This window comes from Saccopteryx leptura, chromosome 3 (assembly GCF_036850995.1).
Source record: "Saccopteryx leptura isolate mSacLep1 chromosome 3, mSacLep1_pri_phased_curated, whole genome shotgun sequence".
Lineage (NCBI taxonomy): Eukaryota > Metazoa > Chordata > Mammalia > Chiroptera > Emballonuridae > Saccopteryx > Saccopteryx leptura.
The window spans coordinates 108,177,710-108,192,128 of record NC_089505.1 but is presented as its reverse complement, the minus strand read 5'-3'; the positions used below and the strand labels follow the sequence as shown (position 1 = coordinate 108,192,128).

Below are 14,419 nucleotides of genomic sequence, written 5' to 3'. Positions count from 1 at the left end.
CTCTACGGCAACAGTTGAGAAACAGTTACAGAACTCTAGCTTGTTTGCTTCTCAGAGCCTCAGTTTCCCCATCTGCCTGGTGATTCAACAGGAATCACCATTATCTTGAATCTCATTATCTCTCAGATAATGAGAAGCAAATGAAGCCTCTGGGGGGGGGGGTATTCTGGTGTGTTTCTTCTCCCCAGCATTCTCTTCTTTTCTCCACTCCCCCCCCCATTGTTTTTCTCCACTGACCTCTTCCTCCCCTTGATTTCCTGTCCATCTGTCTACCTCTGGGGGGTCCTGTGGGGCCACCTTCCCCTCCAGTTCCCCAGCCCTGCTTCCTGTCTGGACTGGGGTGTTTATACAAGAAATGCCTATGGATGCTTTAGAGGTCATATTTCACCTGGTGCCTGACTAGGCTTTCCTGTGGCGCCTGCTCCTCCAATGGCCCAGCCTGAGGGCCTGTCTGACCTCTCTCCCCAGGCCCAGTGTTTTCCTTGGTTGGCCCTGACCGAGTGATGCATTCTTGGCAGGGTCTTTCTCTGAAATGGCCCCAGTTCCCAGTGTGTTCCCAGGGATGTGGCGGGCTGGGGTGGGGGCTGCTTCCCAGCCACAGCGCCAAAGGGACGGGGTGAGGCAGGGGTGGCTTTGCTGTAGAAAGAACAAAAAGTAACCGGGACATACCCATTAAGCTAAACCTTTCTCTGCTAGAAATTGGTTCCCATTCATTGCCTTGCTGAGCCCCACAGAATGTCAGTCACCTCTGTGACAGCAGGACTCCCCTGACCTAGCACAGGGCCTCCCATACAGTAAATAGTTGTAGAACAAAGGAGTGGGGAGGGGAGGACACCTTTTGAAGTAGGAACTGTTGTTATCTTAATTTTATCAGCAAGGAAACTGAGACACAGAGAGGTTGACCACTGACCTAAAGCCCCAGAGGTAGTAAGTGGACAACTGGGAGCTTAATGATCAATTCTGTGTAAGCTTAGTGCATATTCCAGCCTCATGCTGGGATGTCCTCAGCAAGGTCTCTGGCTTTGTGGTCAGCAAGCCAGGTAGCTCAGGAAACACACTTGGGTCTCCTGGGGTGGCTGGCACTCAAAAGTTCCACTTCTGAGTGGCCCTCTCCTCGCCTCTCCCACTTTTCCTCCTTATCCTCTTGTCCTGGGGACACTGGGTTCCCATCCTAGAAATAACGTGGCATCTGCACCCTCCTTCGCAGAGCAGTCTTGAGCAAGACCCTTCCCTCCTTTACCTCTCAGGCCGGTCCTGACTGCCGCCAGCCTTATGCCAGGCCTCGGCTTGTGGGGGCACAGCTAAAGCAGACATCATTCCCATGGATGGAAGGGGTTGATTTACTAGGTGGGAGCCACATAAAATGTGGGGCAGGTTATTAAAAAGTATTTACAAAATGTTCTGTGAACATTTAACTAACTGCCTGAAAATGTTAGGGAAGGTGTCACAAAGGAGATAGCGTTTGACTGAGTATTGTAGGATAAGCCGGAGTTTGTCAGTCGTATAAATGATTTGTTGGCGTGTCTGTTCTAGGCAGGTAGAATCGCAATGCGATGGCACTAGAGAGGTAAGTAAGCTGGGACGAATTGAGAACTCTGAATGCCAAGCTAAGGGATTTAGCATTTCACTAGTCATCAAGGAGCCAAGAAAGGTTCCTAAATGCAGGATTGGCTGTGACCCAGTGTACGCATTAGAAGGGTCACTCTGGCAGTGAGTGTGTTGGCCAAGACACAGAATTGACTTTGGACCGATGAGTAGGAGGGCATATGGGTCCCAGGGGTGTGTGTGGAGGAGGCAGGTGGAAAGATGAATCGTGGTATCAGGAGATCTGCAAGGCCATCGACAAGGATGTGGGAGCCATCTTCAAAGCGCGGAGAGCCCGAGACGAGGGAGGACGTGTAGGATGAGGATGGGAGGAACTGGCGTGCCAAGCCCTGAGGAACATGAGTGGCAGAGATGGAGAAGCCACAGAGGTGGGAGGCAAATCAGAACTTTCAATTAATAAGGGGTGGCCAGTGGGCCAAACACTGCGGAAGAATGGTCGAGGAGGAGCTAGAACAGGTGGCTATGAGATTTGGGGACCTTTGGAGGACAGCGGCAGATGGTGCAAGAAGGGCAGGCCCCATCTTCTCCATCTGCGGCCTGCCACTGCAGAAGCCTCTGCCCTCCCTGGGTGAGGGAGGCCACAGGCAGCCTGGCTGTTCGTCCCCATACTCCCCTCTACCCCTTTGTCTGCCTGGCGCTCTGGGTGGGCATGCGCAGGGAGGCTGGCCCTCTGCCAGCAGTTCTTCCTGCCGGCGGTCGCAGCTGAGACGGGGTTGGGGGGGGGGACGACTGGCCCTAATTGAGCCTTTGTCGAGCCTCCCACAGAGCCGTGGGCACTGCACACAGCAGGGTCCCTGACTCTGTGAACTCCCAGCCAGATCCCACGAAGTAAAATTGCAGAGGCAGGCCCCACACACTGCTGCAGCCTGGCCGCACTCTGTGCCCTGTGTGTGTCATCCTGACTCGTGCTGTTCCCTCTTCCTGTCCCCCTCACCCACAGCTGACCTTCTGCTCATCTTTCAGGCTACAGCTCAGACGCCGTCTCTCAGTGAAGACTTCTAAGATATGTCTGTTAGAACCGATGCCTTTTTAATAACCGGCCCTTTGTCTGCACCTTGAACAATGCCATGCATTTTGTGAACATTCCCTCATTTAATCTTCTACCATAACCCTGCAGTGCAGTTCTGTTACCTTTTTCACAGATAAGACAACTAAGAGTCACAGATACTAGGTAACTGAGGTTGCCATACTAAACACTGAAAGCGGGATCCTTCCTCAGATTGCCAGGCACAAAATCCTTGCCCTTCACCACTCAGCCGCCTCCTGGGCCTGGCATGCCCGTAGGGGCAGAGAGGACCAGAAAAGTTTGTATTTGCCTCCTGGTAATGGCCTTAAGCTCCAGCTCTCGTTCCTTGGCCACAGGGTCTTAGGGGTGGCAGGACAGGGTGAGTGACCACCAAGGTTTGCCCAGCACGTAGTTTACCAAGTTTCTGATATCTGCCATCTCCTTGTCCTTTAGCTTGAGCCCATGAGTGATTTTTTTCAAAAACAAAGACTTCATTGTATCCCAGATTGAACTCAACATCTCCCTGCCCCCCACCCTACCCCCAGCTTCCTTCCTGCCCTGTCCCTCAGCTTCCCATCCCCCTGACCCCTAAGCCAGGCCATCATCCTCACACCTTTCTCACCTGCAGCCAGCGAGTCAATCGCCAAGGCCGAAGATGTCTCTGATACCCTAAATGTCTTTCAAGCCATGTCCCTTTGCTGATCCTTTAGTTCATGCCTCATTGTCTCACCTGGCCCGTCTCATCAGTTTCCTGACAGGGCACACAGAACCATTTGCTGTGCTGGCCATGCCAGTGATTTCATACCACCATGCTTTTGCATTTGCCACACCCCCCACCAAGCATGCCCTTTTGCGTCCTGTCCTCTCTCCGTGCCAAGGCTCCCAGTTTCCTCCTATCACCCAGAGATGCCCCATCTGCTCTCCCTAACGTAACTGTCCCCACAGTCTTCCACCAAAAGCCTACGCACCACCATCGGCGAGGCCTTTGAGCGGCTGCACCGGCTGCTGCGTGAGCGGCAGAAGGCCATGCTGGAGGAACTGGAGGCCGACACGGCGCGCACACTGACCGACATCGAGCAGAAGGTCCAGCGCTACAGCCAGCAGCTGCGCAAGGTGCAGGAGGGGGCCCAGATCCTGCAGGAGCGGCTGGCCGAAACCGACCGCCACACCTTCCTGGCTGGGGTGGCCTCACTGTCAGAGAGGTGAGTGCCAGGGGACCTGGTAAGTAAAGGTCCCCCTGTCAGGGACCTTCCCCAGATGGGCAACCCTTCTCTCTAGCCCATGCAGAGTAGTGGGAATAGAGGCAAACTGGGTGGTTAGGAGAGAATTCATTCATTTGCATCTTTATTCATTCATTCTATCAAATGTATAGGATATTTGTTGTGTGCCAGAGCCTGTGCTAAAGGCTTTATGTATTTATATGTACATAATATAGTATATATTACTTGTGTTATAATATGTATGTTATATAATCCAGATTTATATATTGTTTATAATAATATGGATATTATTTATAACAAGTAGCCCCTTTGAAGGTAGTTACCACTGTCATCCCCATTTCACGCATGTAGAAACTGAGGCACAGAGGAGCTAGATCAGTGGGCTAGGGCTCCTCATCATATATGGGGAGCCCGATTCAACCCTAGGTCTCTCTGATCCCATAGCTATTTTACTAATAGTAACACATAATTATCGGTTTGTTGATGATCAATACCGATAGCTAACATCACGTATTTGGTGTTGGCCATGAGCCAAGCACTGCTCTAAGCATTTTATATATGTTATGCCATATAATCCTTACAACCTAGAAAGTGGAGGTATTATAGTACCCATTTTAAAGATGAGTAAACTGAGGCTGATGGCTAGAGAGGTCGAAAGTGGTACAAGCAGGCACCTGAATCTGGGTCCAGAGACTTCACACACATGATTTCACCCTGTGTCAGTTACCCTGAAGGTGGCTGAAGGGCCCCAGTGTTGGGATAGGAATCCAACCCCCAATGCAACCTATTCTCATGCTCTTCTTCCAGGCTCAAAGGGAAAATCCATGAGACCAATCTGACATATGAAGACTTTCCGACCTCCAAATACACAGGCCCTCTGCAGTACACCATCTGGAAGTCCCTGTTCCAGGACATCCACCCAGGTAAGGCCCTGCCTGCCTCTCAATAAGGGAGCCCGGGAAGAGGCAAGGATTGTCATGGGCTGACACTAGCTAGGGCACATCCCAGCCCCACCCCCTTCGTTAAACACACAAGGGGGCAGGGCAGAGGGATGAAAAGGGTGTATATATACTGTACTCACAGAATGAATGAGTGCACGGCCCAGGGCCTCAGTCTCTTTATCTGGAGAATGGGTACACTAACAGAACCTACCTCCTGGGGTTATGCGAGGATTCACTGAGCTAAGTGGTTGTGTAGGTGCCTAGCACGGGCTCTGGAGAACAGGAGGTGTTTGGCAAGATAGGGGACCCAGTTAGAAGACCACACTTAGGGAGTAAAGACCTGAAGGAAAGTGAGCTATGTACTCATCCAAGGAAAGAGTGTTCCTGGCAATAGGAATAACAAGTGCAAAGGCCCTGAGGCAGAAGCAGGCATGGCATGTTCAAAGAACGGTAAAGAGGCTAGTCTAGCTGAAATGGAATACATGAGAGAGGAAGTTGATGTGAGGAGGTCAGGGATGGATCAGTGGCCAGTGGCCTGACCATGAGGGCCTGCAGGGCAGTGGGAGCCATTAGAGGGTTTAGGGTGGGGAAGTGATATGGCCTGGCTAGTTTTTAAAGGATCCCTCTGTCTGCAAGGTGGAGAATAGACTGAAGGGGGTAAGGGGTGGAGAATGGAAGGTGGTTTGGAGACTGCTACAGTGAACCAGATGAGAGCTGTTGGCAGCTTGGACAGGGTGGTGACAGTGGTGATAGTGAGGAGTGATCAGATTTAGGATACACTTTGAAGGGAGAGCCAACCGGATTTGCTAATGGATTGGATCCCACATGTGAGAGAAAGAAGACAAAGAAGCCTGCGACGATGTTGGCAGAGGTGACTGAAAGGCTGGAGTTGTGAGCATGAGGTTTGTGATGCCAGTTTGATGCGTCAGCACTGATGTGGAGAAGGCAGTTGGAATGACAAGTCTGTGGTACAGGAGAAAGGTCAGGCTGGCATCATCAGCATGTGGACAGTATTGAATGAGCCTGGAGGAGATCACCTAGGAAGCGAGAGTAGATAGAAGAGAGAGAGAGGCCATTCTGTCACATTTGGAGCTCTGGGGCACTCAGGGACAGGTAGGGGACCCAGCTAAGGAGACCAAGAAGGAGCCACCAGAGAGGTGGGAGGGAACCATGGTGTGCCCTGGAGGCCAAGCAGAGAAAGTTATTCCAGGAGGAGTGGCCAGTGGTGGCAAAGGCTGCGACGCCACGTCTTGGAGAACCTTAAACTGACTGTTCTCCAAGTCTAATAACATGGAGGTCCTTGGTGACTTTAAGAAGAGCTATTTTGGCCCTGGCCAGTTGGCTCAGCAGTAGAGCGTCAGCCTGGCGTGCGGAGGACCTGGGTTCGATTCCCGGCCAGGGCGCGAGGGAGAGGCGCCCATTTGCTTCTCCACCCCTTCGCCACACCTTCCTGTCTCTCTCTTCCCCTCCCGCAGCCGGGGCTCCATTGGAGCGGGGATGGCCCGGGCGCTGGGGATGGCTCTGTGGCCTCTGCCTCGGGCGCTGGAGTGGCTCTGGTCGCAACATGGCGACGCCCAGGATGGGCAGAGCGTTGCCCCCTGGTGGGCAGAGCGTCGCCCCCTGGTGGGCAGAGCGTCGCCCCCTGGTGGGCGTGCCGGGTGGATCCCGGTCGGGCGCATGTGGGAGTCTGTCTGGCTGTCTCTCCCTGTTTCCAGCATCAGAAAAATGCAAAGAAAAAAAAAAAAAAAAAAAGAAGAGCTATTTTGGTGGAGCAGGAGGGGCAAAGTCCTGACTGGAGATTGTCCAAGAGAGAATAGGGGTAGAGGACGTACAGACAGTGTGTAAAGACAATGCTTTCAAGGAGTTTTATTTAAGGGGAGGAGAGAGAGTGTGGCAGCAGCTGTTTAAGACAGAAGAAATAACAGCATATGTGTGGGATGGTGGGCAGGACCCAGGAGAAGGCAGAATTGAAGATGAAGGAGAGAGGGAGTTGCTGAGAGAGAGTGACAGTCAAGGAGCGGATCTGCTGGGAGCCCGGGGAAGGTAGAATAGCGGGCAGCAAGCAGACGGGCAGTGGGGGCTCATGGGAATTCTCTGCCGATGACTTCACCTTCCCAGCAGGGTAGAAAGCAAGGTCATCATTGGAGATGAGGATGGGAAAGAGGAGGTAATGGGAGGTTTGCCAAGAGAGGAAAAGGTCTGAAAAGTTTTCTAGCAGAGTTAGTAGATCCTGGGGCTGGGAGATCAATGCCTTCCCAAAATCACACAACCACAAGGGCAGCAGATTCCAGCCTTTTGACAGCATGGAATCTTGTGTGTTTTTGAGTCAGGCAGAATATCCTTTAGAGGCAAGGCATGGATTTAGAGGGGAATTCTCCCCAAGAAGAAGGCATTACTATCCTCATTTTTCAAATGAGGCACAGAGCTATTAAGTTCTTGTCCGTGGTCACAACCTATAAATGGTACAGTCAGAATTTAAATCCAGATCTGTCAAACCCCAGAGCCTATGTTCTTACCCACCAAGCTAATCAGCCATTCTCTGGCCTCATAACAACCAAGGAAGGCTGCTGGGGAGACTGAGGCTCAGAGAGGCTCACTGATTTCCTAAGGTCACACAGCAGTCAGAGCTCTGTCCACCTGTCTAGATTTATTCTTTTGATCTATAAACACTGAAAGTCCTTTGAGGCACTTTCAAGGGTCAGGGGAGACAAATGGGCAAATAGACTAATAGTCCAGCAAGACAAGGACTGTGTATGACAAGAAACTTACACAGTGCTGCGGGAGCCCAGAGGCGGCAACAGGATGGTCTGGATGGAGCAGGGGAGCAGCCAGGGGATGTTGAATGTCACTAAACAGATAATGATCACTGAACGCTGAGGGCTTTCCCACTAAAGGAAGGGTGGGGCCTGGAGGTGTCTCCAGACAACCCCTGGTGTCGAACTGCGTAGGCCAGGGGTCCCCAAACTTTTTACACAGGGGGCCAGTTCACTGTCCCTCAGACCATTGGAGGGCCGGACTATAAAAAAAACTATGAACAAATCCCTATGCACACTGCACATATCTTATTTTAAAGTAAAAAAAACAAAACGGGAACAAATACAATATTTAAAATAAAGAACAAGTAAATTTAAATCAACAAACTTACCAGTATTTCAATGGGAACTATGCTCCTCTCACTGACCACCAATGAAAGAGGTGCCCCTTCCAGAAGTGCGGCAGGGGCCGGATAAATGGCCTCAGGGGGCCGCATGTGGCCCGCGGGCCGTAGTTTGGGGACCCCTGGCGTAGGCGAAGGTGGACGCGTAGGCGAAGGTGGATCACGTAAGCGAAGGTGGACTGCATAGGCGAATGCAAGGGAAGTGCAAGGCATGAATGATTCCAGGATGTTCACAATTGCGCCTTCCGGTTAGGGATGGAGAGGAACTGAGACCAATCACTGAGCACACAAACGCCAGACAGAGATGGGGCTCCCTGTAGTTGATGAAGGTCTCACTGGATACATCATTACTGATTTCACAGAAGTGAGGGGACACCTCCTGGTGCTCTGTGCCCTCGTTCACAAAGGGGTCAGTCTTGGGGGGATTCTGGGTTGTCTGCCTGGAGCTGGGGTCTCTGTGTGCTCCTACCCTCGGAGGGCCCTCCACAGTGGGACCCAGCAGAGAGAGGGCCACTCGTGGGTGAAGCAGCATAACGCAAGGAGAGAAGAAACACGTCCCAGGGTCCTGTTCCCTCCCCAGCCACTGCCCCGGGGAAGCCCCTCAGGCGGATGGCCTCAGAGCTCTATTTGTCTCAGCTGCCACCTGTTGCATCCCTGTCACGGCTCACAGATGCAGTCTGGGCATCTCAGCCTGACCAGCAAGGCTCTATGAGCCATATTCTCCCTCCTCGATACTTTTACACATACCGTTCCCTTTGTATGGAACCCTCTACACACATCTGCCTTTGATGGCCAGCTCCTCCCTCCTTCACATCTTAGTTTATAAGCACCTCCTCTGTGAGGCCTTTCTGAATTTTTTCAGGTAGCCCTGGGCTTTCCTGGTCTCACTATTTCATCAACATCTGTGTGGCTGTCCCTTTCACTAGACTGTGAGCTCGAAGGGGTCAGGATCTAATTCATCACTACATATTTCCAGCAGCAAGCACAGTAAATGCCTATTGATGAATGAATTAAAAAAAAAATGAATCCTAGTCTTAGTTCTGCAATTAGAGTAGAACCTAGCATAAATATTTGTTGACTAAAGGAACTTGCCACACATTCTTGTCCAAGCTACTTCCTTTGAGCCTGCTTCTTCCTCTGTGAAATAGGGATGCTAGTCTTCCCTCTCGCCTTCCTCACGAGAGAGCACATACATACGGGATCTCGCTGCTTGCACCCCGAACAGGATTTCTCAACCTCAGCACTATTGACGTTTCGGGCAGGATAGTTCCTTGTTTCAAGGGGCTTTCCTGTGCATGGTAGGATGTTCAGCAGCATTCCTGGTCTATATCCAACTATGTAGATGCCATACCATCCCCTGCCCCAGTTGTGGCAACCACAGATGTCTCCAGATTGCCCAAGGTCCCCTGCGAGACAGATCGCCCCAGTTGAGAACCACCGCCCCAGGGACAGCTGCCCGAGGAAGGGGGGCTGAGGGAGCAGAGTAATGTGTGCCCGCGCATCCTGCCAAGGACAGAGGCCCCTGGGGAGTCAGAGAACAGTGACCTGGTTAGCCAGACCCCTTCCTTTGTCTGTAGGACCTGTGAAGTCATTCTGGATGCCCTGCCAGCACCAAGGCCCTTTATATCCAGATGGGAGGGGCAGGCGCCCCTAGGGACCTGGCCGTAGATTCTACCAGGTTTCTGCTCCCCCCTCCCCCCCCCCCTACAGCTCAGGTTTCCTATTGGCTCACCTGAGAGCTCCATCTAGCACCTGTCACTCCCCCCCCCACCCCTTACCCCCTGCTCTGGAACCTCCACTCTCTACTACCACACACCACCGTGTGCCACCCCTCAGCGGACATAGAAACCCTCCTCCCACAGCCTGGCCTGACTGTCCCAGCTCCCAGGCATCAACTTCTTCCCCAGCCATTGTCCCAAGGACACCAGACACCACTCCCCTTTTTCCTACCCCTCCCTCTCCTGGCCTGTGCTCTGCTCCACCTGCTTCTCTGAATCCAGCCATTTTGGAGTCCAGCATGGTCACTGTGTCCCTAGCTGGGCGCCATCCCAGCCTGTTTCATCTGTAAATCAGAGATTGGGAAAGTGTGACTTATCACCCAGGGTGGGTGTGAGAGTTAAATAAAATCAATTCTTTCTTTTTTTTAATTTAAAAAAAAATTTTTTTTTTTAAGATTTTATTTATTCATTATAGAGAGGAGAGAGAGAGAGAGAGAGAAGGGGGAGGAGCAGGAAGCATCAACTCCCATATGTGCCTTGACCAGGCAAGCCCAGGGTTTTGAACCGGCAACCTCAGCATTTCCAGGTTGACGCTTTATCTACTGCGCCACCACAGGTCAGGCCTAAAATCAATTCTTTGTGATTAATAACCTGGAACTTAGTAAGCACTTGATCCCTGCTTACCATTATTTCCATGACTGTCCACTGGTTCCTCGTTCTTGCTGCGCAAGCTTTCCAGGGTCATAAGGGCAAGAACCTTGACCCATGTTCCAATGCTGCTTCCACCCCGGGGCCAACCTGAGCAAGTCACTGAGCTTAGAGATGTCTCCTTGGAGCTTCAGGCTCCTTTTTTGAAAAATGGGTACAGAATTTATGTTCCTGGGGATGCTGTGGTATTCCCATCAGCTAGTGAATGTGAAACTGGTTTTCGAATGGCAGCCCTGTGCAGCTGAGGGCCTGAGCGGTGGGCGGCCTGAGGGGCCGGATTCTTTAAAGGCCTGGCCGTGGGAAGGAGCGGACAGTGCCTCCTGCCCTGTCAGGCCTGCGCGGGCTCAAGCACACTGGCCTTGAGCACCGGAGGCCCCAGCCACTCACCACCGAGTGCAGGGTCTCTCTGCTGCTCGGACTGCTGGAGTGTGGGGTTAATGCCAGCCCAGAGGAGTTTCCTGGGCCTCCACAGTCCATGCTCCTTCCCGAATGCCTTTTGACCTCAAGGTCTCAGAGAAGCTTAGATGGACCAAGAACCCACCTGGAGGTCAGGCGAGTTGCCTGCTTTTTGTTTTTATAAAACAGTGTCTTGGGACCTAGGAAGGAGCTCTGACCCCAGGGACTGGACTTTTTTAGAGAAAGGAGAGCGAGAGAAAGAAGGGGAAGAGCGGGAAGCATCAATTCATGGTATAGTTGCTTCTCATATGTGCCTTGAACAGGCAAGCCCGGGGTTTCAAACCGGTACCTCAGCATTCCAAGTCGACACTTACCTACTGTGCCACCACAGGTCAGGCACCGGGGACTGGATTTGTTTTCCTGGGTCTGCCACCTCTTCTGAGCATAGAGGATGGGTGAAAGAATTGCCTGACTTACAAAAGGGAGAAAAAGTATTGCCATATCCTCTTCTGCATCTCTCTAATCTTTTTTTATTCAGTGAAAGAAGGGGAGGCAGATACAGACTCCCAATGCACTCCGATCGGGATCCACCAGAAAGCCCACTGGGGGGCGATGCTCTGCCCATCTGGGGCCCTTGCTCCGTTGTTCACCATCCGAGCTCTTCTTGCCTGAGGTGGAGGCCATGGAGCCATCCTCAGCACCTGGGGCCAACTCACTCCAACCAAACCATGGCTGTAGCAGGGGAAGAGACAGAGAGGAGGCGGGAGGGGTGTAGAAGCAGATGGGCACTTCTCCTGTGTGCCCTGGCCAGGAATCAAACCCAGGACATCCACACACTGGGCCAGCGCTCTACCACTGAGCCAACAGGCCAGAGCTATGTCTCTCTAATCTAAAGGCTGTTAACTCCTGCCACCCCTATTCTCAGGGACGGTGAGAGGGAGACCCAGAAGACAGGACTCTCTGCTTATGATGAGGTGGGAGGCCCTAGAGGTGGCCCTCAGCCTACCGTTTGGGATGTAAAAGTCTGTTAAGAGTCAGGCCAACCCTCTACCTAAGAAGAACCTGTCTTAGCCCCGCCCCTGAGATGGTGGGTCCTACCCTACCCCTAGTCCCACCTCCACTGCCTATGAGTGGTGGGTGGTGGGCCCTGCCCTCATCCGATCCATGGGCTTTTATGCCCTGGACCTGGCACCCAGTGCAGGATTTTCTCCTTCCCGTAGGCTCACCTCTGTTGGACCAATCTCAGAACCAGTGACAGCCCATTTGGCTGCCTCCTTGAGCAGCCTCCTCATTCGGGGACTGAGCCCTCCTGCCTGTGTCCTAGTCTCTCCACTGGTCCTTCTATCCTGAGCCACAATTTCTGCCTGTTGCTGGTCTCCTCAAATCATCTCGGGCACCTCAGATTTAAGGTCCAGTGTCCTGAGGGGCACTCAGAACCACCCTGCCCACACCTCGGCATTGTGCCTGCTCTGACTGTATGCTGTAGACACACCTGAGTATGGCCCATATTCACAGCCTGTAGGAGTGGCCCCATCTGTGTTCGGTGTGATTCTTCTCTCCCTGCCCGTCCCACACACCCCTCTCCACCTCTTCTTACCTGCTGACCCCACTGGGCATTCCTACCTTCCATGTGGCAGGAGCCTCTGGTTCTGACCAGCTGCACTGTGACCAGTCAGATGACAGGGTAGCACGTTTGGACTCCACTTCAGTGTCTTCCTTCTCGTGGCTTCCCCCCATCACTGTCCCCGGACAGAGAATTGTTCCCATCGACCTCCCCCACCCCCCCAAGACACAGGGCTAATTGCTTCCGGCAGCCCTCTGAGTGCTAAGACTGGGAAAGAAAAGCATAAAATGCAAAAACTAAATTTCCTCCTGACAGCTCATGGAAGGAGCCTGGTGTGTCCAGAGGTCAGGGGATGTGTGGGCAGAAGCACAGTTCAGGGGCTGTCTGTTGCTCCCTGTCAGGGACAGTCCCCATCATGGAGACTTTTTACTTCTGTGTGTGTACACAGCCAACAGAGGTGATCTAGGGGTAGTGCTCCCGCCAAGTGTAACCATGTCCCTGCTTCACTGATAAGGAAAGTGCCAGAAAACCGAATGAAGTCCTTCCTTTGCTCCAAGGAAGTGGTGACAGGATTCCCGCTTCCCAGCTTTCCTCCTCTTTGTCTTGCTCTGTCCTGGGAATGGTCAACCACGCTACGGAAGGTTGCTTCCAGGACCCCTCTTCTTTCAATGGGGCCTCAGCCCCCTCAGGGGAGAAAGTAAACAGACAAGAGTTCATGAGACTTCGAGAGCCTGGCCTGCTAAGCCAGCGTGGCCGGCCCAGAGCAGGCGACCCGGCCTGTGCTGCCTGCCTGCGAGTAACACAAGCCGGTCAGTGTCACTCGGCGAGCCTCTCCAGAACTCTCCCCGCATGCACTGGGCACGCAAAGGTGAGGATAGCAGGCAGTACACAGTCTTTGCCCTCCTGGGGAGATGTGGGCACAGAAGGTGGTGCCCTCTATGGGAGAGGGCACGAACAAAGGTAAAGAATCTCAGAGGAGAGAGTGAGCATACGTGCTGGGTAACCAGGAAGGCGTCCCACAGGCTTGGCCTTGGAACTGAGCCTCTGGGAGTGACTACAACAAGCAGAGGGGAGGTGGCAGAGGGAACAGTCTGAGCGCAGGCCTGGGGCCTGAGTGGGGCGGGGAACAGGAACTGAGGGGGAGATGGAAGAGAGGGCTGTGGCTGGAGCGCTCATGGCCGGATTCGCCCTGGCACCGCCAGTGTTTGCCGAGTCGCCTGGGACGAGTCATGGCTCCTCTCTGGATTTCAGTTTCCCCGTCTGCTAAATGGGAGCAATAGCCTAGAATCAGTGGTTTTCAGCTTTTTCAGACTCATCCACTTATCATAACAAATAATTTGTAATGTCTCAAAGATAGAATGACCTTTTAATGTCAAATATTTATATAATATATATGTATACACATAGATATATATTCTGACTAGAAGATAAAGGAAAAGCAGAAGGAAATTATTTATAATAAAATACTGTGTGTGTCACTGTGTAGACGCTCAGTCACACCCACACGGGAAACAAACTGAGGTGGGGGGGGGGGTAGAACACCATTCTGCCTCAGAGGAGCCCGGAGCAGCGAGCTTATATCAGTCAGCGGCATTGTTCTTTTTTTTTACAGAGACAGAGAGGGATAGATAGGGACAGACAGGAACAGAGAAAGATGAGAAGCATCAATCATCAGTTTTTCGCTGCAACACCTTAATTGTTCATTGATTGCTTTCTCATATGTGCCTTGACCATGGGGCTACAGCTGACCGAGTAACCCCTTGCTCGAGCCAGCGACCTTGGGTCCAAGCTGGTGAGCTTTTTTGCTCAAACCAGATAAGCCCGCGCTCAAGCTGGTGACCTTGGGGTCTTGAACCTGGGACCTCCGCATCCCAGTCTGATGCTCTATCCACTGCGCCACCACTTGGTCAGGCAACGGCATTGTTCTTAGAAGTGAAGTTTCCAAAAATGGGAACAATGCTCAGTGAAGTTCCAAACAAAGCAAATTTAGTCTTTCCTCAGTTTACATGAAAGTTGCATTTCAAAATACCCAGTGTTTGTTAAAACAGTATGCAAGGTGTTATCTGGTGGAACATTTGAAAATTATTGGTGGGGTGGCCTGGGA

General features: G+C 52.2%; 1 protein-coding gene across 2 annotated transcripts in view; it reads left to right on the top strand.

The window, feature by feature from the left end:
* Positions 1 to 14,419, top strand: part of TRIM62 (tripartite motif containing 62) — a 34,714-nt gene that overhangs the window by 13,185 nt on the left and 7,110 nt on the right. For both annotated transcript variants that reach the window (XM_066375775.1, XM_066375774.1), the window contains exons 4-5: positions 3,557 to 3,813; positions 4,639 to 4,754. In XM_066375775.1, coding sequence (XP_066231872.1) covers positions 3,557 to 3,813; positions 4,639 to 4,754 — 373 coding nt within the window. The remainder of the gene's footprint in view (positions 1 to 3,556; positions 3,814 to 4,638; positions 4,755 to 14,419) is intronic.